A 25,106-nucleotide genomic window follows, 5' to 3' on the forward strand; every position below is an offset into this window, starting at 1 on the left:
GGCCACGGCCCACCCGCCCAGCCGCCCCGCAGCATGTGGGATCCCCCCGGACCAGGGCACGAACCCGCGTCCCCTGAATTGGCAGGCGGACCCCCAACCACTGCACCACCAGGGAAGCCCCATTGCTTAATTTTAAAGAAGAAACAAAACAGATCTACTGTAATATTCCACTTCAAAAGCTATTAAGGCAGCAGTCCCTAACCTTTTTGGCACCAGGGACCGGTTTCATGGAAGTTCAGGCAGTAATGGGAGCAACAGGGAGCGACGGTGAGCTTTGCTTGCTCGCCCGCCACTCACCTCCTGCTGTGCGGCCTGGTTCCTAACAGGCCACGGATACAGTCCATGGCCCAGGGGTTGGGGACCCCTGTGTTAAGGGACTTCCCTGGTGGCCCAGTGCCCAGCTTCGATCCCTGGTCAGGGAACTAGATCCGACATGCCGCAACTAAAGATCCCGAGGGCCGCAACGAAGATCCCACGTGCCACAACTAAGACCCGGTGTAGCCAAATATATAAATAAATATTTTTAAAAAGCTATTAAACTATATATTTTTAATTTTAGAGAATATTTTTCCAAATTGGAAGAAACTGATGTAAAATATGCAACAAAGTGATATTCTAATAAAATATAAAGAATTTAGAAAAAATGAAAATGTTTTCATGATTATGTATAAATATTTCCCAAACAAATTTTAGAAAGCCTATCTCTGGCAAATCACGGATCAGGGTATATTGCTAACTGAAGAGAGATTTTTAACAAGTTGAATATCTAACTACTATTTTTAAGTTCTCTTTATAATACCTCAGCATTGAAAAGTTTGGAAGAAGATCCATGAATGGATCTAGATACTACTCTAGGGAACAATTTAAAGTATGGTACATGGGACTTCCCTGGTGGCACAGTCGTTAAGAATCCGCCTGCCAATTCAGGGAACACGGGCTCGAGCCCTGGTCCAGGAAGATCCCACATGCCGCAGAGCAACTAAGCCTGTGAGCCACAACTACTGAGCCCACACGCCACAACTACTGAAGGCTGCGCACCTAGAGCCCTTGCTCTGCAACAAGAGAAGCCACCGCAATGAGAAGCCCGCACACCGCAATGTAGAGTAGCCCCTGCTCGCCGCAACTAGAGAAAGCCCGTGCACAGCAACAAAGCCAAAAACAAATAAAAATATTTTTTAAAAAATAAATTATGGTATAAAAATAGCAATTGTATAATGAATTAAAATATGTAATATTTTCTGTAATATAAATACAATTTACCACATGCAACCCTATCACAATATTTGAACATGTTATATAATATTTGCTGTATGTTTCTGAATTTAAGTAGTGCTTTAAAAACTTTATTGGCCATTCAAATTGCTATAGCCTCAGCAAAGTGGTTTCTCCAATTTGGAGTAAAAAGCTATCCAAGAACGTCAATGCCTCCAGAAAGATTACGTAATTTGGCACTCCTTAATAGAGCAGAAATTTTGTGAAAAATCTTGATTAAACAACCTAAGTAGAGATATCGCTGAAATTAAGGCGAGAAAAATTAAAATTTTGGAATGTGTAATTTGTAACTTACATATGTCTTTATGACTCACCCAAACATGACCATCAACAGAACACCCAGGCCTGAGTGATAGTAATCAAATTCAGCTGTCTGATATTTGCCGAGTCGCAGTTATTTAAATCTGTAGCTTTGCACATTTTTTGTGGGGGGCATTTGTTTTGGCAGGCGGATACAACAGTTGGTTTGCTTAATTTATAAGTTTTAGTTCATTGGAAACACAGAGTATAGGCCTCCATTTGTACTCACCCCTGAGCTCTGAAACGCGGGCCACAGGTCTGGCAGGTGTGTCCGTTTGCGTCCGTCATCGGAGGAACACAAGCGTGACACCAGCTCAGCATGGCAGGTGAAGGCTTCCTCCCCCACTACTGTGGTATCCAGCGTAGTATCTTGTCTTTGCAAGACAATAGCCTTCAGAGGATAGTTATACATGAAAATGGGTCCAAATATTATTTTTTAATGTTCCTTGAACCACAAATAATAAATTGCTTATGGAAGGACCCTGGAAAACAGAATCGCTCCTGGAGACACAGGATCTTTTCATTGAGATTCAAAAGTAACAAAAAGGCTTCATACAGAGATTTTCTTCCTAAGAGTACAGTACAGAAGGGAGAAAAAAAGAGTAACCTTACAGTGGGGCACTCTGGCAAACATTACCTCAGCCAGGTGATCAAGGTCAGCCTCAGCAGTGATAAGTCTATTGATTGTATGTACCCCTGACCTAATGTGGTAAGAGGAACCCTTCACCTCTGTGATCTTTCTTACAAAACCCATAATCCCAGTCTAATCATGAGAAAACTGTCAGACAAATCCTAATTTAGAGACATTCTACAAAATACCCTGCCGGGATCCCTCAAAATTGTCAATCTCAAAAAAAAATAAATAAACAAATAAAAAAGAAGGAAGATCTGAGAAACTCTCCTAGCCAGGAGGAGCCTAAAGCGATATGATTAAATGCAATACGGTGTCCTGGATGGGATCCTGGAACAGAAGGACATGAGGTTGAAAACTAGGGAAAGCTGAATAGAGTATGGACTTTAGTTAATAATAATGTATCAGTGCTGGTTCATTCATTGTGACAAGGGTACTACATCAATGTAAGAACGCATTAACAATAGGGGAAACTGGGTGTGGAGCATATGGGAACTCTGTACTACATTTGCAACTTTTCTGTAAATCTAAAACCATTCTAAGGTTAAAAGTTTATTTTTTAAAAAATATAATAGAACACGTCTGAAGGACAAAATGGCCTCAAATGAGGCCTCTTAGCTGGAAAGGAGAACCTAAGAAGACACCGCAGAGAGAGAGGAAGGTAGGCTTGTGACCGTCAGCCAGGGCTCAGGTAGTCCTAGGAGACGCCTAGTCTGGGCAGAGCAGGGTATTGATTCTGGCACCGTTCTGCCTCCGCCATCCTGATGCCATGGACATGCTTTGTGGGAAACAGTCATGTGTATGTCACCAAGATCTGTAACTCCTGGAGCCTAAGACCATTTTCCCTCCAAGCAGCCTCTGACCTTAAAGGCACTGAGGGAAGGACCTTCCTGCCTCCGACCTTGAGCGGGCGCCATATCAAGTGATGGCCACAAGGTGGCGCATGAGACCATCAAGAGCAGCAGGCAGGCAGCGCAGTCCGCAGGTGGGCAGTTTGGACTCCGACCTTGGAGGGCAGGTCTGAGTTCCTGCTCCCCTAGAAGGGAGCAGGCAGCAAAACAACCACACATATGATTTTCAGGTCGCTGTGAGGATTGTAAGAGTGACTGAGGTTGTACCAGGTGTGTATTTCCAGAGTCACAGCAGTGAATAAAATGCAATACTACTCATTTTAATTTCTGATCTTTGTGCCAGGCACCTCTCTGATGGCGGACAATTTAGTCTTTTCGGGGTTAGGTTTCCTTCAGTCTCATAAAGCAAATGTTTTTTGTTGCTTTGGTTTAGGTTTTTTCACCTTCACTTTAAAATTGAACCAATCTAAGATCTACTGACCCGCACACAACCCCCATCCCAGGGGGACATCCTATATTAGGGAAAGTTTAAATCACAAAGTGGCACAAGGCGAGGCAGTATTCCTGGTCCCTGATCTTCCCCCACTGTCCTCTCAGCCCAGCACTGCCTCTGACCTCTCCCTGCTGACCTGGCTCACAGCTTGGCGCTGTGACGTAGAAGATTCGATGGGACTACAGCCACCCTCCCGGCTCCCAGCAACAAGCCTACTGGCTCTCATGCTCCACTCTCTCTCCTCAGGTACCTAAGAACATTCAGAGCCTCTCCAAACCACACTCTTGACCCTCCTGTGACTAGACATTCCATGTCCCCATTTTCACAGCTTCCCTATGCCTGGTGACATGAGGAGACACTATAAGGTTAACATCTCTTATGGACAATGTTTGTGTCCCCCCCAAATTCATTTGTTGAAACCCTACTCCCAATGTTATGGTATGAGGAGGTGAGGCCTTAGGGAGGTGATTAGGTTTGGATGAGGTCATGAGGACAGAGCCCTCATGAATGGGATTGGTGCCCCCATAAGGGTCCCCAGAGAGCTTACTTTCTCTTTGCTCTCTGCCATGTGTGGATACCACAAGAAGTCTGTAGTCTGCAACCTGGAAGAAGGTCCTCATCAGAACCAACTGTGAGAAATAAATTTCTGTTGATTATAAGCCACCCAGTTTGTGGTATTTTGTTATAGCATCCCAAACAGAGTAAGACAATGTCTCCAAAGGACCGGGTAGAAAGTGAGCTACAAAATCTCTTTATTTCACACCCAAGGAATTTCAAATTCAAGGGAGGAATTTTCCTCCTGTCCTGGACATTCCTCATGACTACTGTCAGTGCGTGCACGTGCGCGCGCGCACACACACACACACACACACACACACACACACACACACACACACACACACACACCCCACGACAGGTCCGTGAGTGGGGAGGGGATGGGTCTTACAGAGCACCCGTCTTCGTCCCCTCACTGCAGTTCATCAGCTCTGCTGCTGCAGACTGGGGATCCTTTTGCCTCTCTCTCTTCCTTCCTATTCCTGGAATAGAAAAGTAAACTCTTTTTGTGTCATATCAAAATCCATCCTGCTCCACTTTAGAGTGACAGAAATCAAGAACCTGGCATCTCTGTTTCACGGTGTGAATTGTTTCCACAGCTGTGGATGCTCTTCCCTTTAGCTTTCAAATAAGGAATGATAACAGCTATTCCTGGCAGCTGAGAAATAGCACATCAGTTAGTACTTTAGAAAGCTAGCCACGCTGACTTTGAAGAAAAGAACGCCAGAAAAAGAAAATGGTTTTATGCTAATGATGGCAGATAAGAGCTTAGAATTACTGTACTTTAAATATTTAAGAAACTGTGCCCTTTGGGGGTGAAATGTACAGCATGGGAAGTACGGTCAATAATAATATAACTTTGTATGGTAAACAGAGGTATCATGGTGATCATTTTGTAATGTATGGAAATATCAACTCACTATAGTGTGCACCTGGAACTAAAATAGTGTTGTAAGTTATACTTCAATTTAAAAAAAAAGAAAGGACATGTAATCTCAGTATTCTAATAGGTTCTGCGGTGAACAATGTTTACATCGTTACAATGGTGCAAGTGCTAATTATTGATATAATTAAAAGCATGATAAAATTTGGGGGAGAGGATGAGGAAGAAGAGGTGAGGTTTTAAATCTTAATCTCTTATAACATTTATAAATTTAAAAATTGCTTCTTTCTTTTCTTTTTATTCTATCTATATGATATGATAGATGTTAACTGAACCTATTGTGATAACAATTTCACGATATATATAAATCAAACCATCATGCTGTATGCCTTATAAACTTATACAGTGATGTATGTCAGTTATTTCTCAATAAGACTGGGGAAGAAAAGAAATTGTGCCCTTATTTTATACTCAAGACGCTCAAGTCAGACCTTTCTAGTTATATGTAGAAATGGCACATTTGAATTGTGCTTTGCCGAATCTTGGCCTGGGTTGGGGTCCATCACGGAACATCAGGAGGCAGAGTGGGTAGCCATGGAAGTGAAGACTATTTTTATTGAAGTATAGTTGATTTACAATGTTATATTACCTTCAGGTGTACAGCATAATGATTCAGTATTTTTACAGATTATATTCCACTAAAAGTTATTACAAGATAATGGCTATAAATTCCCTATGGTATATAATACATCCTTGTTGCTTACCTATTTTATATGTAGTAATTTGTATCTCTTAATCCCATACCCCTACTTTGCCCCCCTCCCCTCTCCCCACTGGTATCCACTAATTTGTTTGCTCTATCTGTGAGTCGTTTCTGCTTTGCATATACATTCATTTGTATTATCTTTTGGATTCCACATGTAACTGACATCATACAGTGTTTGTCTTTCTCTGTCTGACATTTCACAAAGCATGATATTTTCTAGGTCTATCCATGTTGCTGCAAATGGCAGAATTTCATGCTTTTTTATGGCTGAGTGATATTCCATATATACATATATAACTCCCATGTGGTGTTATATATATGTATGTCCCACGTCCTAACTTCCATGTGGTGATTAATTTTATTTTAATTTTTAAATTTAAATTTTTCATTTTATTTTTATTATTTAATTTTTTAATTTTATAAACTTGACTGGACCACGAGGTGCCCAGATTAAACATTATTTCTGGGTGTGTCAGTAAGTGTGTTTCCGCATAAGATTAACATTTGGATGGATGGAGTCAGTAAAGCAGATTGCCCTCCCCAACATGGGTGAGCATCACCCAATCTGCTGGGGGGCTAAATAAAACAGATAGTAGAGGAAAGGAGGATTTATTCCCTTCCCCTGCCTGCATTAGCTGGAACATCAGTCTTCTCCTTCCCTTCCTTGGACTCAGCTCCCCAAGTTCTCAGACCTTCAGACTCCGACTGGGATTATACCACTGACTTTCCTGGGTCTCCAGCTTGCAGATGGTAGATCCTGGGACTTCTTAGCCTCTATTTGTTATGATAGATAGATAGATCACATAAATATGTATTATAAATATAAATAGGAAGATAGATAAATAGAGAGACCTATTGTTTATGTTTTTCTACAAAACCCTAATATACCCCAGTATCTCAATATAACTGTATTTAAAGATAAAATCTTTAAAGAGTTAAGTAAGTTAAAATTAGGTCGTTAGGTTGGGCCCTAATCCAATACAGCTGGTATCCTCCTAAGAAGAAGAAATTAGAACACAAACACACCCAGAGGGGTGATGATGTGAAGACATGGAGAGAAGATTCCATCCACAGGCCTCAGAGGAAACGAACCCTGCCAGCTCCTTGATCTCAGACTTCTAACCTTCAGAATTGTGAGAAATTATATCTCTGTTGTTTCAGCCACCCGTCTGCGGTACTTTGTTATGGCAGCCCTAGCAGACTAATACAGGGACATCAGTGTCCTACGGAAGCCAGAGCCGTTCTCCATTCAGCTTAACATACCTGGAGTTGGAGATGCTGAAGGAGGAGTCAAGAAAGTAAAGCAGCTGCAGGTCTAGCTGCTGCTTCTCACCAATGGGGTGAGTCAGCAGATCAGCAAGAACGTGTGTGGGCTCTACAGCCTGTGTGAGCTGCTGCTTCCCTTCTGCCCTCTGAATCCCCCACAAAAGTCTTGGGACCCACCCTAACTAGAAACGCACAGGAAGAGGAATTCTGGGGAAGGCAGTTCAGCTTAAGCAAGTTGGCATATCACAAAGTCAACGTAATCACCCAACACGGAGCTTAGCCCCTTCTACCATTTCCGTTACAACAACGGTCCTCAGCTGGGCTGATTTCACCCCACGGTGGGATATTTGGCAACGTCTACATATACTTTTAGCTGTCACAGCTGAGAGGTGGGGCTGTTACTAGTATCTAGTGGGTAGAAGTCAGCGATGATCCTAAACTCTCCTCAATACCTGGAGCCCTCATGAATTATCCAGTCCCCAAACGCCAATCATCCCAAGGTTGAGAAACCCCGCCTTACAACAAGTCCTTCATACCAAGAATTCTTTCTTTTTTTAAAAAAATACCTATCCATCATTTCCTATTACTCTCTTTAAAAGAAAAAAAAAAGATTCCTTTTTACTGCATTTTTAAAATTTATTTTATTTTTAAAATTTATTTATTTTTGGCTGCGTTGGGTCTTTGTTGCTGTGCGCAGGCTTTCTTTGTTGCAGTGAGCGGGCTTCTCATTGCGGTGGCTTCTCTTGTTGCGGAGCACGGGCTCTAGGTGTGCGGGCTTCAGTAGTTGTGGCATGTAGGCTCAGTAGTTGTGGCTCGCGGGCTTAGTTGCTCCATGGCATGTGGGATCTTCCAGGACCAGGGCTCGAACCCGTGTCCCCTGCATTGGCAGGCGGATTCTTAACCACTGCGCCACCAGGCAAGCCCCATACCAAGATTTCTAAGTCTTAGCAGACGTAATGCAGACTGAGCTGGGGAGAGGGGCGTGGACAGTCAGGCTGCACAGTGCCTGGCACACCATCATCTGTTCTGCTTCTCCTTTTTTCCTCCCTTTGCTCTTCACTCCCCCCTCCCACAATCCCAGGAGCTCCATATTCTTCCCCTCTAGCTTCAGAGTAGTTTTCCCCTTCTCTAAAATCTTAACATCCTCCAACATCTTGAAACTCAGGATTCCATCTTACACCTCAAAGAGTTATCAAAATATTTTTCCTAAACAATGTGACTTCTAAATCTTGCAATTTCAGTTGACTTGTTTTCCTTTTTTGCTTATCTATATTTCTCATTTTTCCCCCACTGAAAAGATATTTTTAGTAGAGGAAAACAGTATGTCTTTGCGGGGGAGGGGAAATATATAACAACATGTAAAAATTCTTACAAAGTAATACCAAATGAATAAAGTATCAAATTTAGTTGTATACACTGTATGACTTTATTTTTAAAGTGAAAAACAAAAAACAAAAAACCCTAACAGGCACAGGGAACAGCAATAGGAACAAATGACTAGAAAGAAATATTGATACATCAATATGATGTTTAGTTTAGGAAATCAAACAAGAAGTGACTGTTTTCTCTGTAGGTGTTTTTCCTAATTTTTAAAAATTAACACAGTGTACATACCCTGACTTAGAGTGGAGGACAGACCTTTAATTCTGATGGATGTCACTCCCATTATTAGGTTACATTATATGGCAGAAGTGAAGGGATTTTTACAAATATAAGGTCCCTAGTCTGTTGACTTTGAGTTAATCAAAAGACAGGTTATCCAGGGAGGGCCTGACCTAATCAGATGAGCCCTTTAAAAGACAGTTTACTGTCCAAAGATTTGAAGCAACAGACTCTCTTTCTGCTGGCCTTGAAGAAGCAGTGAGTTTGCTGCCATGGGTTTTATCGCTTCAAAGAGATGAACTCTGCCAATATCCACATGAGCTCAGAGAAGGAACCTAGGTCTGAGGCCCCTCAGTTGCAACCTTGTGAGACCCTAATCAGAGGACTCATTTAAACTGTGCCAGGACTCCTGACCCATGGAAACTATGAGATGATAAATGTGTTTTTAATCTGCTAAATTTGTTGATCAGCAATAGAAAACTAATACAACAGCCAATGGAAAACATACATTTTAATAAATAAACTTTAGGCTGGAAACAAAGCGATCAGGGTCTACATCACCATCCTTAACCCACTATATGATCTTAAACAAGTCACTTCTTAAGGCATGAGGTTTTTAAAATATGTAATGTGAGAGACAAAAGCTTGAAAATTCTATGATTCTAAATCTTGCCACAATAAACTCTCAGTTACTGTGCTTTTCTCCTGTCTTGCTGGTAATGGAGTCTTGTAGTGCTAGAGATAAGTAGCCCATTAGTTAGGTTGTCAAAATCTTTTCATAATAAAGAGAGTCTCTTTATAACGCTATTTATTCTGCAAGACGCGGCACTTGCCTCACTACAACCCAATTATAATTTTGGAATAAAATATGTAGCAAAATGCTTAAGATCAAATACATACAAACTAAAATAGCACAAAGGAATATTTTATGAAAAGGGAAAAAGTCCAACAAAAGATGGATTAAACTGGATGTACGCTTCTTCGAATCTAGAATTGGTTTTTGGAAAGGTCTTAAGACAGTCAGGAAATAAGTGCAAGCAGTCTAGCTAGAGGACAGATACAGGAAAGTGCGGGAGTGTCCAAGCAGTATAATTGCACCTGAAGCAGAATGTATGTGCCGTGGGCTGAATTGCATGCACCCTACCCCCAAATTCATATGTTGAAGCCTTAGACCCCCCAACGTGATGGTATTTGGAGATGGAGCCGTTGGGAGGTGATTAGATGAGGTCATGAGGGTGGGGTCCTGTGATACATTTAGTGTCCTTATAAAAAGAGACATCAGAATCTGAGGGCACACTCACTCACTCTCTGTGCCTTGTGAGGACACAGCAAAAAGACATCTGTTTGCAAGAAAGCTCTCACCAGAATATAACCATGCTGGCACCTTGATCTCAGACTTCCAGCCTTCAGAACTGTGAGATATAAATTCTGTTCTTTAAGCCACCCAGTCCATGGTATACCGTTATGGCAGCCCAAGCTGCCCTAATACATATATGTTAGGGGGGGAAAATATAAAACTGGAGTTGTAGAGGACAGGAGAGAAAAAAAGGTGTTTGGTGGTCACACAGGGAAATTTTAACTCATTACCCATGGTTATAGGAAACCTTTGTAAGTTTTTAAGTGAGAGAGTTTGAGGAAAATGAATCTGATGTTGGTCCCATCAGCAAGTTTATGTGACATGAAGTAATAAGGGTTATGACTAGGATGGTGACCATGGAAATAGAAAAGAAAGTAGAACTTTCAAGAAACATTAGGGGACAAGAATTGCCAGGACTTGGAGATGAATTTAATTGTTATTAAACTATGAACTCCATTCTTAAGCCTGACAAGTGAGAAATTCTGATGAGGAAAATGGTGGAGGCCTGGCTAATTAGCATGGAGGAGTTGACGTAGGGACCTGGCCCTCATTACTGGAGGTACCTGTCCTGCCTACTCCCTGGCTAAACTCCCAAGGTCTTCTGGAGAATCCATAAATAACTAAAAATGGTTTCTGGTACCTTTAGTGACACTGCTCAAGGACAGAATACCCAGGTCGCCCTCTTTCTTAGTCGTCACCTAATCGGTGCTTTTAAAAAATTGCTAAAAATGTTTACAGTTTCCAGATGGTCTCCAACTTTTTCCTCCCCTCTCTTTCTTTATCATAAATCCTTTTTTTCCTTTATTCCTTGACTTAGCACAAAAACCACTCCCTCGTATGTGTACATGCACTCCTTTTGCATGTATATTTGTGTACAAAATATAGAAATGTCTCTAAATGATTCTGTGATACAAGGATGGATGCCTTCTTCCTCTTCATTCTTGGTCTCTGAAATCAGTCTCCAGGTTGAAATACTGGTGCCCACACTCAGCTTGGGGAAGTTACTAAACATTTCTATGCCTCAGTTTCTCTGTCTACAAAATAGGGAAAATTGAAGTACCTTCCTCATATTACTATTAACATCAAGCTTAAATGACAACTGCATATGTAAAGTGCTACCACAGTGCTAGGGACACTGCGAGTGCACAGCAAAGCTTAGTTACTACGATTAGGAACTCAGCAAACCTAGGATCTGTCCAGATTGTCAGTAGGAATGGAATAAATAGAGAGAAATAATAAGCACCCTTTGAAAATGAATAGGTACATATTTGCAATGTCTTATGAGTCAAAGTATTTCAAAATAAAAAGTTATTTTTAAAAACATGAACAAGGACAGCCTGATAAGAAGTTCTCCCCATGACCTTTGCCCCTCTACTCTAGTTACCTTTCACACAAGAGGTAGAATTCAAACTGCCGGACCACAATTGGTCATTAATGCATATGTGCTGGATAAAAGTCTTACAATAATACGGCCTTACTCTTTGGTTTTCTGTTGACAGAATCCTTTCTTATTTTATTGCTTTTAATTTTCATGACAGGTCTGAGAAGTAAGGCAAGTGTAGTGATTCTGACTTTGTAGATTAAGAAACTGAGCCTCAGGGAGGTTCCATAAATTGACAAAGTTCCCTGGCTGAGCTGGCAGATGACACAATCCAGAGTAGGACCCAGGTCTGTTCTACAACATGGCTTTTTTCTTAGTAGCACATGAGACTACTTTTTTAAGAAGTGTTTTTTTAAAATATATTTTAAAAAGAGGCGTATATTAGTTTCCTATTACTGCTATCACGAGTTACCAAAAATGTAGTGGCTTAGAACACAAATTTATTCTCTTACAGTTCTGGATGTCAGAAGTCCAAAAATAGGCCTTCAAAGGCTAAAATCGCCAAGTTGGCAGGGCTGTGTTCCTTCTGGAGGTTCTAAGGGATAACCCATTCCTTGCCTTTCCGGCTTCTAGAGGCTTCTAGAGGCTGCCTGCATTCCTCACGACCCCCTTTCAGCAACAGCATCCCTCCAACCTCTGCCTCCATCATCACTTCTTCTCTTTCTGACTTGGAGCCTCCTGCCTCCTCTTGTAAGGATGCTTGTGATTATGTTTAGGACCATCTGGATAATCCAGGAGAATCTCCCCATCTCAAGACCCTTAACCACATCAGCAAAGTCCTATGCCTTGTAACGGGGGTCCCCAACCCCTGCGCGGTGGACCGATACCAGTCTGTGGCCTGTTAGGAACCGGGCTGCACGGCAGGAGATGAGCGGCGGCGAGTGAGCAAAGCTTCATCTGCCGCTCCCCATGGCTCCTCATGGCTCCCTATCACTTGCATTACTGCCTGCACCATCCCCCCACCCCCCGTGGAGAAATTGTCTTCCACAAAACTGGTCCCTGGTGCCAAAAATGTTGGGGACCACTGCCTCACAAGGTGACATATTCCCTGGTTTGGGGATTAGGACATGAACACCTTTGGCGGGGGTCATTATTTTGCCTGCCCCAAGGTATCATTCCATACAGTAAAATGCATGGATGTTAAGGGCATGGTTCTATGAATTCTGACAAATAGATATACTCATGTGAACCACACACTAATCAGACTACTGAAGATTGCCACCATCCAAAATGTCCCTCTTGCCTCTTTCCAGCGGCCCTACCTACCCTCACCGGAAGCGGCTGCTATTCTGAGTGCTGTCACTATAAATTAGTTTCACCTGTTCTCAAGCTCCATAGAATGGAATCAAAAACTGTCTACAAAAAAACTCTGTCTATTTCTCTCTATAAACTCCATAGAATGGAATCATAAACTCTCTTTTGTGTCTGGTTTCTTTCACTCACCATAATGTTTTTGTGATTCATCCATGATGTGTACAAACCAGTCATCTTTCCTTTTTCTTTTTTTTTTTTTTTGCTGAGTAATATTCCATTGTATAAATATACTACCGCTTGTTTATCCATTCACCAGAAGGTGGACATTTTAAGTTATTCTAAAATCTTCCCTATTGTGAATATAGCTACTATGAACATTTTTGCACAAGACATTTTGTGGACATGATCTCATCTCTCTTGAGTACATACTTAAGAATGAAACTCCTGAGTTATACAGTAGGTGTATGTTTCAACATATAAGAAAAATTTTACTCAACAGTTGAAAGCCTTTACAGCCCCACCAGTTGTATTCTCTTTAAAATATATGTACTGCAGGGGCTTCCCTGGTGGTGCAGTGGTTGAGCGTCCGCCTGCCGATGCAGGGGACACGGGTTCGTGCCCCGGTCCAGGAAGATCCCACATGCCGCGGAGCAGCTGGGACCGTGAGCCATGGCCGCTGAGCCTGCACGTCCAGAGCCTGTGCTCCGCAACGGGAGAGGCCACAACAGTGAGAGGCCCGCGTACCTCCCCCCAAAAAAAAAAATATATATATATATATATATATATATATACTGCAAATATTTTCTTCTATTTTCTCTATGGTTCATTCATTCATTTCCTCAGAGGTTTTAATATAAAGAGATAAATAGATATAGAAATGGATATAGATGTGTGTGGCTGTGCATATGTATATTATGGGTGTGTGTATGCATTCATATGTATGCACATGTTTATATGCATATGTAGACACACACACACACACACACACACACGCACACACACACTCCCCAACTCAATCCACTAAGAGATTTTGGAAGCATTAAACCCACAGTAGCAATGAGTATTCCTGGAATGTAAACACCATTCTCCACTAAAAGAAAGCAGGCTTCCTTGGAGAAATGGCTGATTCCAGGGCTGGGTTAGGAAAAGCAGAAAATATATAAATATTTCAAAATGTAAGGGGATGCTCAAATAATGATGGGGACATGTCAGAAAGATACAGGACTCAGTTTGAAGGAGCACCCACTGGCCAAATATGAGATGATCTGAACCTCAAAATATAATGATAGTGAAGATTATAAACTATTGAATAAAGAATCTATGAATTTGCACCAATGTAAATTAATTAAATAAATAAATAAGAAGAGAAAGCTCTGCCTACACGAGAAAGCTAATAAAAAATGTAGAAATAAAGATGGAATTAGAAAATAACCATTTGGCAACCATCATGGTCATTATAGGTTCAGGCAAGAATCATGAATACACATGGTAAAACTAGTGGGTGAATGTTTGAGGGATGATGAGATGTTGACATAATCTCAAAGTATCCTCGACAAGATACGTATTAATTATAAAAGGTAAATACAGTGGAAACATCCCTCCTTAACAACTGATTAAAATGATCACTGCCAGGATTTGGACTAACCAATAGCACTTGGCTCCTGATGTGATGCACTGAGAAGAATTTAACATCACTTCTGAGGTGTTCTTGCCAAACGTGCATAACCTGAATCTAATCATGACACAAACTGAAATTAGGGCACATTCTATGAAATAACATGTTATACACTTTAAAAATGTCAATATAGTGAGGTTCAGGAACACACACACACACACACACACACACACACACACACACAGCCTCAGGAACTGTTCCAGGTTAAAGGATACTAATGAGACATGACAAACTGGATACACCTCACGATCTTGGATTTTCCTTTGTTAAAAAAGACATCATTGGGGGCTTCCCTGGTGGTGCAGTGGTTGAGAGACCGCCTGCCGAGGCAGGGGACACGGGTTCGTGCCCCGGTCCGGGAAGATCCCACATGCCGCAGAGTGGCTGGGCCCGTGAGCTATGGCCGCTGAGCCTGTGCGTCCGGAGCCTGTGCTCTGCAACAGGAGAGGCCACAGCAGTGAGAGGCACACGTACCGCAAAAAAAAAAAAAAAGACACATCATTGTGACAAATTGGGGCAACCCAAATAACGTCGGTAGATTAGATAACGGTATTTGAATCAGTGCTAAATTCCTAACTTTGGTAACAGTTCTGTGATTATGTTAGAGAATTCTTTGTTTTCAGAAAATACACACTAACATATTTAGGGATAAAGAGGCATCATGTCTGCAATTTATTCTCAGTTGTTTTAATTACATACATGTGTGCCTGTGTATACACACATTTTTCATGCATATATGGATATATTTATTAATGTATATTTTAATATATATAACTCATATTTCTTTTTTGTCAATGCACCCCTTTGAGTTGGATTTATACGAAGTCAATCCGGTATAGGTGGGAGCCTATTCAAGTATAGGAAATGATGAAAAACCCTATTTTACTTCCAAGGGATTTTCATTTACAATATTATTTGAATATTTTAAAAATCCTTACTTGAAGATCCTTCTCTTGATAATGGCTATTTTGCACTTATCTATCTCAATTCCTAACCAGTGTATAAACTTCCTCTGAATCAAACTTTTGAGTACAATTGTTTTAATTGGTTACTTTAGCATTATGTCCAAACAATTAATAAAGACGTTTGTGTAATTAATTGGGTCATTCTGGTGCAGCAGAGGGGAAATCTCCAGGCCATTACTCAAGCCACACTTCAAGATAGCCAGTCTCAGAATATTAAAAAATCGCATTCTGATTACCGTTTAATATTGACCCCAAATCCCTAAACCTTCTGGCCCCAATCTCTTCTCTGACATCCCCTGCTTCGCCTCGCCTGCTATGCCTTCCTCCACCCTCTTCTGCAGCCACAGGCCTCCCTTCTGTTCTTAGACCCTAACAGGTAAGGTTTTCCCTTGGAACCTTCATTTGGCTCCTGCTGTTTATTCCCGGAAGACTCTTCACTCTCACATCTTCATGATTCACTCCCTCATCAATTTAAGTCTTTGTTCAAATGTGTGCATTACAGGGAAGCCTTTCCTGACTTCCCTACTTTAAATTTAAATGGTCCCAACCCTGCCATTAGTATCCTTATTCTCTTCCCTGGCTTTATGTTTTTTCTCTAGAGCACTTATGAGCTTCTAATATGTCATAACTTACTTATTTATTTTATTCTTTTTTCTCCCCCCTGGCTAGAATGTAAACTCCATGACTTTTGTGTGTTTTGCGGATTGCTAAATCCCAAGCAACAAGAGCCTCACAGGAGGTGCTGAGAAAGGTAAACAAAGAGCGGCCCGTGACATCCAGAAGCTGGCCTGGCATCCACACCCAGGCCATGTTATTCTCCTGTTGGACATAAACAATGTCACAGAATACCAACCACAGACAGGTTACTCTGAGACCAAGGTAAAATGAGACAAAGCAAGGCCGTTTCATAATTTTACCTAAGCACAGACAAAAACAAGTTCCCTGGACCACCCACAAAATACAACACTTCCTCTCTTGGCCAAAATGAGCAATGGCTACTTCTTCACCAATGACCGTTTTATCCTCCTTCTAGTCTCCTCTCCCTTAAGACAAGATTTATGGATTGATTTCTACGAAATCATAGAAATCAGGGGTATTTCTAATAGCATCCAATCCAGAGCAAAACTGGCTTTCCTGGATCCTCCCACAAATAACACAACCAAAGCCCAAGTCCTATAACAGGTTCTATTTAAAGCCCCCTTCCTGAAACACCCTAGAGTGTGTGTGTTCTTCCTCATTGCCGTAAGTACTAAACCTAATGTGTTCAACTACTGGTGTATTCCTGGTGGTCTTTGGCTGGAAGACATTGACTGTGCCCCCAAAATATGTGTTGAATCAATGAAGGAAGAAAGGAAGGATTATCCTGTGAATATAATGTCCCTAATCCAACATTCACAAATGAAACACACTGCCATCTACGCAGGAGTTAAGTATTCTGAATCTAATGGGAGCTCCCAGCAGTTTATCTCCATTTTCTAAGATTCACTTAATCAAATTCTTATTGAAATTTAGTTTTAATCCAGTCTTTCTCCAGAACTGGTAGTTAAATCTATGAAAAAGTCAGGTCAAAAGATGCCTGTCCATCTATTCAGGGCATAAAGGTATCCTGGCTTTTCCTTTATCTGGTGGGAGTCAACACTGCTCAGAAAGAATACACATCTCCAAAGTAAATGTCACTTCAGGATGACACTTGGTAAATAGAGCCTTACACTCATACACACGACCCCATCCATTCTATTACCGCAAACTTAGGTAGTATATCAAATACGCTTCTCCGTAATCTGGGATCCACATCCTGACTTTTACAAGACTTAATTATAACCATAGGAAGTGACTGGAATATTCAAAGCTTGTTTATTTTGATTACTAAATTATCTACCTGCCATATACAATCCTGGAATTCTAGGTATACAATAAGATATAAAAACATTGTCTGTTTACTCAAGGAGCGCAGAATGTACACAAAGAGATGCCAGGTTCTATCTCACAATATGGTGCAAGGTTTTATATTTTCATTTATCCATGAAAAAGAAACATAAAAATAATGACTTTAATTCACCTCATCTACCTCAAAGAAAGTACTGTACATTCTTCTCCAATCCCTGCGGGGAAAATATCCTGCTCCCTGTCTCGCCCTTATCCTGCCCTGGCAGATATGTTCATGCAAGTGCTGGCAGCCTTCACACATTGCCAACTCAAATAGATCTCTAAGAATAGCACAGGCAAGGATACTCAACTAGAGTTGGTGACAATCACTCCATTCTTGGGAAAAGGCTCTGAGGGTTATCTCACCATCCTTAAACGAAGAACAAGCTGGATTCACGTCCTCAACACTTTCAGGAGGTTCTCAATATTTGCTGATTGTTTGATTCATTTCAATGGAATAAGGTCACATCAATGTCAACTGCATAAAAAGGCACTTATTATCTACCTCTATTTGGTCCTATGCTGTGTTGTAATGCAGAGCAAACAGGTTTTCTGCAACTCGGAAATCTGTGACAATGACCTAGAACACTGATATGAACAAGTAGAAGAGAGTACAGACAGCTGAGCAAACAGTTAAAAAAAAGTCTATGAATTAAATAATACTAACATTTTGTACAAATTGAATGAGTACACAACTTTAACTGGGAATGTTGGCAGGAAGCCTTGAGGAGTGTATGCTCAGACTGGATAAGGCCATGGAGAATTCACAACCTTTTCACTAATTAATCAAAATGCAATGTAGTAGGCTGACAAAATAAACCTGGCTTTCCCACGCCATATTCTAGATCTGCTCTGGAGACTTGGAATTTCCCCCAGGGAGTCAAGGTCTCAGAACATGTCAATTACTCATTGCTGGCTAAAGACAATAGCTTTAGCAGCTCTAAATCTTTTTCAAATTAAGGGAATAAAGCTAACTTTATTAGTCTTAATAAAAATTAATTTTTAATTTGCTTTGCTCCTTTGCTTCAAACAAAGAATCAATAAGAAATAATGTTTGTAGTCTGTCGTTCAGAGTGAAGTAAGTCAGAAAGAGAAAAACAAATACCATATGCTAACACACATATATGGAATCTAAAAAAAAAAGTGGTTCTGAAGAACCTAGGGGCAGGACAGGAATAAAGATGCAGATGTAGAGAATGGACTTGAGGACACCGGGAGGGGGAAGGGCAACCTGGGACGAAGTGAGAGAGTGGCATTGACATATGTACACTACCAAATGTAAAATAGATAGCTAGTGGGAAGCAGCCGCATAGCACAGGGATATCAGCTCAGTGCTTTATGACCACCTAGAGGGGTGGGATAGGGAGGGTGGGAGGGAGACGCAAGAGGGAGGGGACATGGGGATATATGTATACATATAGCTGATTCGCTTTGTTATACAGCAGAAACTAACACAACAATGTAAAGCAATTATACTTTAGTAAAGATGTTAAAAAAAAAAAAGAATTACATGCGGATATGATTAAACCTAGGCCCCAGACCCAGAAAAAGAGGGCTGGGAGTCTGTATTTTAACAAGCATTCCTGTAATGTTTATAACAGGACCAATTTGGGAAATACTGATTTTTTGTCAACAATAAAATAAAACTTGTCAATTGAAATGTGGGGGGAAAAAAAAGAAAGAATGTTTGTAGACGATTCTATAATGAAGAAAGCACTTTTTCCTCCCTGTATATCTCGAACTTCACAACAGACCTCGTGTCCTGGTGAAGAGGGTATTATTAACATACCCATTTCTCAGATGAGGTAAGAGGAGTGAAGTGAATTTCCTGTATAATAGGGGTGCAAGTGCTCCTTAATATTTCCTCTAAGATAAAAGTATGGTAGATTTTTTTAAGATTAAACTATGGTAGACAGCATGTGCTTTGAAAATAGTTTAAAAACACTTTATTGGTAAGGTGTATTCATTAATCAACAAATAATTATCTAGTGCTAGTAGGTGACAAGTCCAATGCTATATTCCTGTACATTGAATTGCATAGTTGTCTTTGGCCTCAGCAAGCTACCACCCACTTAAAAGGCAAGTTTGTGACTGTTCTGTAGACACTTAGAGAAATGAGGATTAATGAGGACTGGCCTGGACAGAGAAGACTCAGCCAAGATGACATGGAAGTGAAGTTGGGAAGATGCCAGGGTTGTGGCTAAGAAGAAGTAGAAGCAAGGGCAGTGGGGAGAGGGTAGGGGAGCCCATGAGAAGGCAAGAGAAGTGTGAATGTGGAAACTGGGAAAGTAGTAAAAGAGAAGCTGAAAATTTGTCATTGCAGCACCTAGCACAGGGCTTTGAATATAAGAAGCACTCAGTAAAGAAAAAGATGAAAAAAGAAGTTGGGTCTCAACCAAACAGTGAAACTTCCTCAATCTTATCAGTCAGATAATCACTGTTTCTCTTATGGAGGGCAGAAGTTTCTTCCCCAATACTTCCCACAAGAAAGTAGAACTGTCAGTTTTAAGGCAGCCATTAAAAATTTTTGAAAAAGAAGATGAAAGCAGTGTTTAAGGAAAATTCATCTGGCCATAGTATGCAGTTTAGTTTACAGTGAAGAGAGAATGGTGTTGGTGAGTATGGCTAGAACTCAGGTGCATCAAGAAGGTAAGGGAAAATGAGGGTCAGTAAGGAAGTTTTCAGTGAGAAAGAGAAAAATGGTCACATAGTACACTAGATTTTACTCTATGATTTAAAATGAGAGGAACTCTGAGGAAGCATTGTTAATGACAAAAATAGAGATGAGTGTGGTAGTAGTAGAAAAGAGAACTCTTTTTCATGGGACAATATTTTTCCTTCATCCTCTCCAATGTGAATGTTGACAATCGTTTTTTATCCCCTTCCTGGAAAAGAGGACTCTTCTGCAAAGAAGATGGAACACAGATGGTATGAAGATATGTGGCCAGTGTGGACTTTGCCAAAATCCTGAACTCAGAATGTCTAGGTTGTAGACCTAAGAGCTGACTGTGGGTGAATACTAGGGAAAGCAGAATGACAATTTGATGAAAGGGTAGGAACACTAAGCCACTGCTCTGCTACCTAGTTGGAGCATGCCTGGAGTTAGTACTTAATACACAAGACTATTTCCACTTCTACAATGCAATCTGTCACCTTTATCTCCAAATACACCATTTGACTCTTGAACCTAGTCAATGTAAGACCTAGGTAGTCAATGAAGAAGAAAACAATGTAACTTACAAAAGGAGAGGGATGAGGACAAATGTTTGAAAGGGTTTTGTGAAGACTGTTTACCCCTTTTTCCAGATTATTATTATCTGGTGGATGTCGTAAAAATGAATACTAGCATTGACATAGTCTGTACTGGGTGGGGTTTATTTCCTCTTGTTTTGTAGGGGAAAGGGGGACCAGTAGTGAGTTCCATCCTGGTTTCCGTATATATGGTACTGTTTCGTTTACGTTAAAAAAAAGTACCTCGAATTCAGTCTAGCTGTTGCATTTTTCCTCAGTGCTGATACCACTATGTCCAATTCAAATTTTCTAAACAAAACAAAGAGGAAGAGCTTAACATATTACAAACTCTTAACCTTATAATGTGTGTTTCTTGATATTTATTTGGCTCAAAAAAGAAAAAACAAACCTGTGAGTTCACGGCCTGGAGTTGGTGTCTAGCCCAGGTGTTAGCTAAGTTCTCTTAACTTCTACAACCACCTGCACTTTTAAATATTGCCCCACGATGGACTACGTTTCCCAAGAGCACACACAGAGAGAGGCCCTTGAAGTCCATTGTGGGAATTGTAGTCCTGGGTGACTTTTCGTCCAACCCTGGACTCATGCTCTGATTCCGGGATGATTAAACCCAGGAGCTACCAATTAGCTGGGGCCATGTCGGTGAGGCCGTGGTCCAACCGGGAAAGCCGGTGTGAGAATCTCGCGTAATGATTGGCCAAGTCTTGACCCTAGGGGCGGGGCAATAAGGTGGGCGGGAAGGCCGCGGCGATTGGGCGAGGAGCGTACGACGGCGGGCGGGGATTGGCTGAATGCTAGGGCAGGGAGGCCTGGGAAGGGGCGGAGGAAGGAAACCAGAGCAGGAAGAGCAGCAGCGAGGCGGCGGCGGTGGCGGCGGCTGAGTTGGTGGTGGCAGAGGAGAAAGCGACAGCTCCAGCGGGTGGTAGCGGCCCTGAGAGCAGGATGCGGGTCTGGGTTGGGCTGACGTTCCTGCTCTGTGCGGTGCTGCTGGGCTCGGCCTCCGCCTCCTCGGGTCAGTATCCGCCCCCTCGGACTGGAGGCCGGGAGCCACCGCCCCCCCGGCCTCCATCCCGGGGCAGGGCCGTGGGGGCTCCAGCTCACACCTCGCAGTAGCCTGTCACTCGCTGTCATTTCTTGGGCTTCGGTTGGCCTGGGTCAGAGCGGGTGTTTAGGGGAGCTTGAGAGGGGAGGAAAAGAAGGGGCGGTCCCCCTGCTCACACCTCTTCTCACTTCACAAACTTTACACGACTCCTCCCGAAGGAGTAGTGACTCCATGAGAATGAATCCTGACAGCTGGCTTAGACCCACAGTGACACAGGAGCCCTTCCGGAGCTTCCACGACTCTCATGTAGATTATGTGCTGTATCGGTTTTGAAACTTTGGCTTTGGGATTTGTAAGTTAAGTAATTGGTACACCTGGGGTTGTCTGGGCAGAGCCAGGTCCATCAAAACCAGGATGTTGACAGTGGTTTGGTGGGTTTGCTTAGCACCTGAGATTGCCTTGTCTCTTTATTTAAAAAATGAAGACTTTTGATGTAAATGTGCCTACTCCGTACCCCTTTTAAAGAAATAGTCTTAAGAAAGTGTTTTTTTACTGTGTCACAGTGTTTCTGAGCCGCCCCATGTTTACTGACAGTAATTTTATGATTTTTGAAAAAAAATCTTGGTTCTTATAAATGTAAACTGGATAGCATCTAGATTTAACTTTTTACATAGATAGAGAAACTCATATGCTTTTGATTTTCCAGTTAGCTGATTTATACCCTGGCTCTGAAAATTATCATTTCTTTTTTAATAGTTTAATCCACCTACATCTGAAAACGTCTATTTTGAGAGTGTTGGTAAAGAAGCATTTAAGTGTTTCTGAGTATTGGTTAAAAAAACAATCAGTACAATAAAGCTTTTGAATTTTAATCAATTTCAGTTAACAAAACAGCAGTTCTGTGGCTTTAAATTTTTTTTGGAACAAGGCAGGGTATAAATGTCAACTCTTTTTTTTTTTCCCCCAACAGAAAGTTTCCCAGATGGTTATCTGAATCCTCAAATTATCCGTCCTAGTTGTAAGTCAGTGCTGTAATGTCATTCTGCTTCTAAAATAAGAGGTCTAAACCTAAAATTCTATCCATAGTGTGGTTTAAGATACCATTTCAAAAGCAACAAGCATATGCCAGTTACTTTACTGCCAACATCATGCTCTGAGGTCCGCCCCCCGCCTTCTAGTGTTGATTTGTGTTCCTGACCAAATCTTTAAAACTCTGTGTAACTCCTGAAGCCACTGCTAGCAGTTATTTGATCAAAGGAAGTATGAAATCAGTACTGTAGAGTACCTGATGGACCATGAACCACCTGCATCAGAATTCCTCTTAAGGGTTTGTTAAAAATGCAGTTTTAGGTCTGGAACAGGTTGGGGTACCTGTAGTTCAAAAAGCTCCACAAGTGATTCTTCACCCTAAAGTGTAAGAACTACTAATTAAAGAATATGGTGCATATCCCTCTGAATTCAATTTGCAGAACTTAAAGAAAATTAAAGCATGTAAACATTTTCCTGCATCTTCCTTTGACTAGATTGCACATATCTAAAGCATCATGTCAGTGGAGATGATGCTTGAAGAAGTTTTTTAGTCAACAGTTGGGATTCTCCATATATTATAATAGAAGACTGTTAATACTGAAGTGTTAAATCTTTGGGTTGTGTTGATGTACTCAAAGGACTATGTTCACAAAACATCTGTTCTGATTTCCATCATAGTTAAACTGCCAAAACGTTTCTCTGGGAGAGGCGAAAATCTTACTCAGCCAGAACTAAAACTATATAGATGTGCATGCTGATCAGTAATAAAGGCACTGCTGTTCTCACGTGAAGTGCAAATATCATAAAACACTTGTGAGATAAAGTTTTATAAGTTGAGTACATGGATTTTCAGTTGACTTTTTTATTCATTAAATTGCTTATTTATACAGGATATCAGCCTCATTTTTATTTTAAAGATTTACTCCTATTTAAAAATCAAGTTTTGGGTCATAATTTTGTGTTGACATAATGTTTGAGTGTTGGTGGTTACCCAGAGCAAGTTGCATTTATTGCCAGGTAGAATTTGATCAGCCAACAAAGGGAATCTTGATCCTATCATTGTTACTAGCTGTTATCTAATATCTTGTCTTAAAGGCATGTAAAAGTATAATACTTTTATTAGAAATGTTTTCTTTTCCTTGTGAATAGATAAATTTAAAGGAGGAGATTTAAAAGATACTACTCTCATTTTCTCAAGATAATAATGAAAAATGCTTTAACTTTTCTCACATGTCTTCTTGTTTTTGACAGGAAGTGTCTTACTGGTTAAAATGGTTTACTTTTTTTCTTTATGCCAAATAATATTACAGAATCTTGTCAGGTCCATTGCTAGGTATCTCAGGTAACAGTTATATTAATTAACACCATGTATTTAAAGAGTAGATTTCAGATTGCAGAATATGTTTCATTTCACTGTTCTTTTGTTCCTTAAAACTTTGTTGAGAGTCAACAAGGCAGATGATATTATTCCCTTTTGACACTTGAGGAAGAGGAGGCTGAGCAAACTTGCTATATTGAACCGTGTGTGCAATGTTAACATGTAATGAAGCCAGGTTTTGAGCCTGGCTCTCCAGGCCTTGGATTTGGAGTAATTGGGAATCAGCAGTATCCTAGGATCTGCACAGATTCAATGGCAAAGCCAAAGACAGGATATCTGGTCTCTTTTCACTAAACTTGTAAGACTTTCTGTGTTTGAAGATATATCAGTCTGTTTAATTTACATGCCAAGTTGGAAAATGAATTTGTAATGATCACTTTTCCCTGAAAGAGTATCCCTGGTATTTTGCCGTTTTGTTAGCTGATATAATAAAAATGAAAATTGGTCTTTTTCAAAGGAAGGGGTATGATTACCAAAGTAATGTAAACCATGGTATTTTGGATATGATACTCTTGAGAGAAATCCATAGCTCTTCATTGACTCCTTTTGCATTTTTCTTGTTGCTTGATGTATGTGTTCTGATAAAAGCATTACTATATTCTTTTTATTTATGTGTAACTTCAGTATTTTTAATCCTTACCTGACTGCCTGTCGTAAGTCTCTAGGTTATAAGAAACTTCTTTAAAGTGTTATGTGAATGGACATATTAGTTTCAAAGAGAAAATACCTTTGCTTTAAGATTACCATCTGGAGTATGCTTTCCCAGTTTAGTAAATGAGAAGGAAAGCTCTTATTTACCAGTAACCTGAGTATATATTCCTAGTTCGTGGAGAGAAAAGAAAGAGAAGCATGATGCCATTCATACAGAGTAACCCCGATGTCACAAGTTCCCATGTCTGTGGGAGTTCAGAAACACATTTTGCTACTCTAATGCCTAACAGCTTGTAGTGTCTCAAATGTACATGTCTTAAGATTTATTTATAGGCATCTATATTATTTACTTATTAGCTACATATGTGAACTATTGTGACAAGGTACTCAGTTGAGTGATTAGTGATTTGAGTTCCAACTAATCTAAAGTTTCAGTATTTGGGGATATACCCTATACATTTCACATTTAATGTCTGCTCTTGATTTATTAACTAGCTAATGTTTATGACTAATTAAATACCTTCACACATACAACTTTGTTATTAGAGATGAATTTTTTTTCCTTTATCCAAAGATCTGC

General features: G+C 40.7%; 1 protein-coding gene across 2 annotated transcripts in view; it reads left to right on the forward strand.

The window, feature by feature from the left end:
- The first annotated feature begins 21,279 nt into the window (after positions 1-21,279).
- The window catches only part of SEL1L (SEL1L adaptor subunit of SYVN1 ubiquitin ligase), a 56,657-nt gene continuing 52,830 nt past the window's right edge, over positions 21,280-25,106 (forward strand). The window contains exons 1-2 of one of the 2 annotated variants that reach the window (XM_060125288.1): positions 21,280-21,438; positions 22,439-22,486. In XM_060125288.1, the coding sequence (XP_059981271.1) occupies positions 21,369-21,438; positions 22,439-22,486 (118 nt within the window). In that variant the 5' untranslated portion in view covers positions 21,280-21,368. The remainder of the gene's footprint in view (positions 21,439-22,438; positions 22,487-25,106) is intronic. The other variant, XM_060125349.1, reaches the window with a different exon arrangement.

This window comes from Lagenorhynchus albirostris, chromosome 1 (assembly GCF_949774975.1).
Source record: "Lagenorhynchus albirostris chromosome 1, mLagAlb1.1, whole genome shotgun sequence".
NCBI lineage: Eukaryota > Metazoa > Chordata > Mammalia > Artiodactyla > Delphinidae > Lagenorhynchus > Lagenorhynchus albirostris.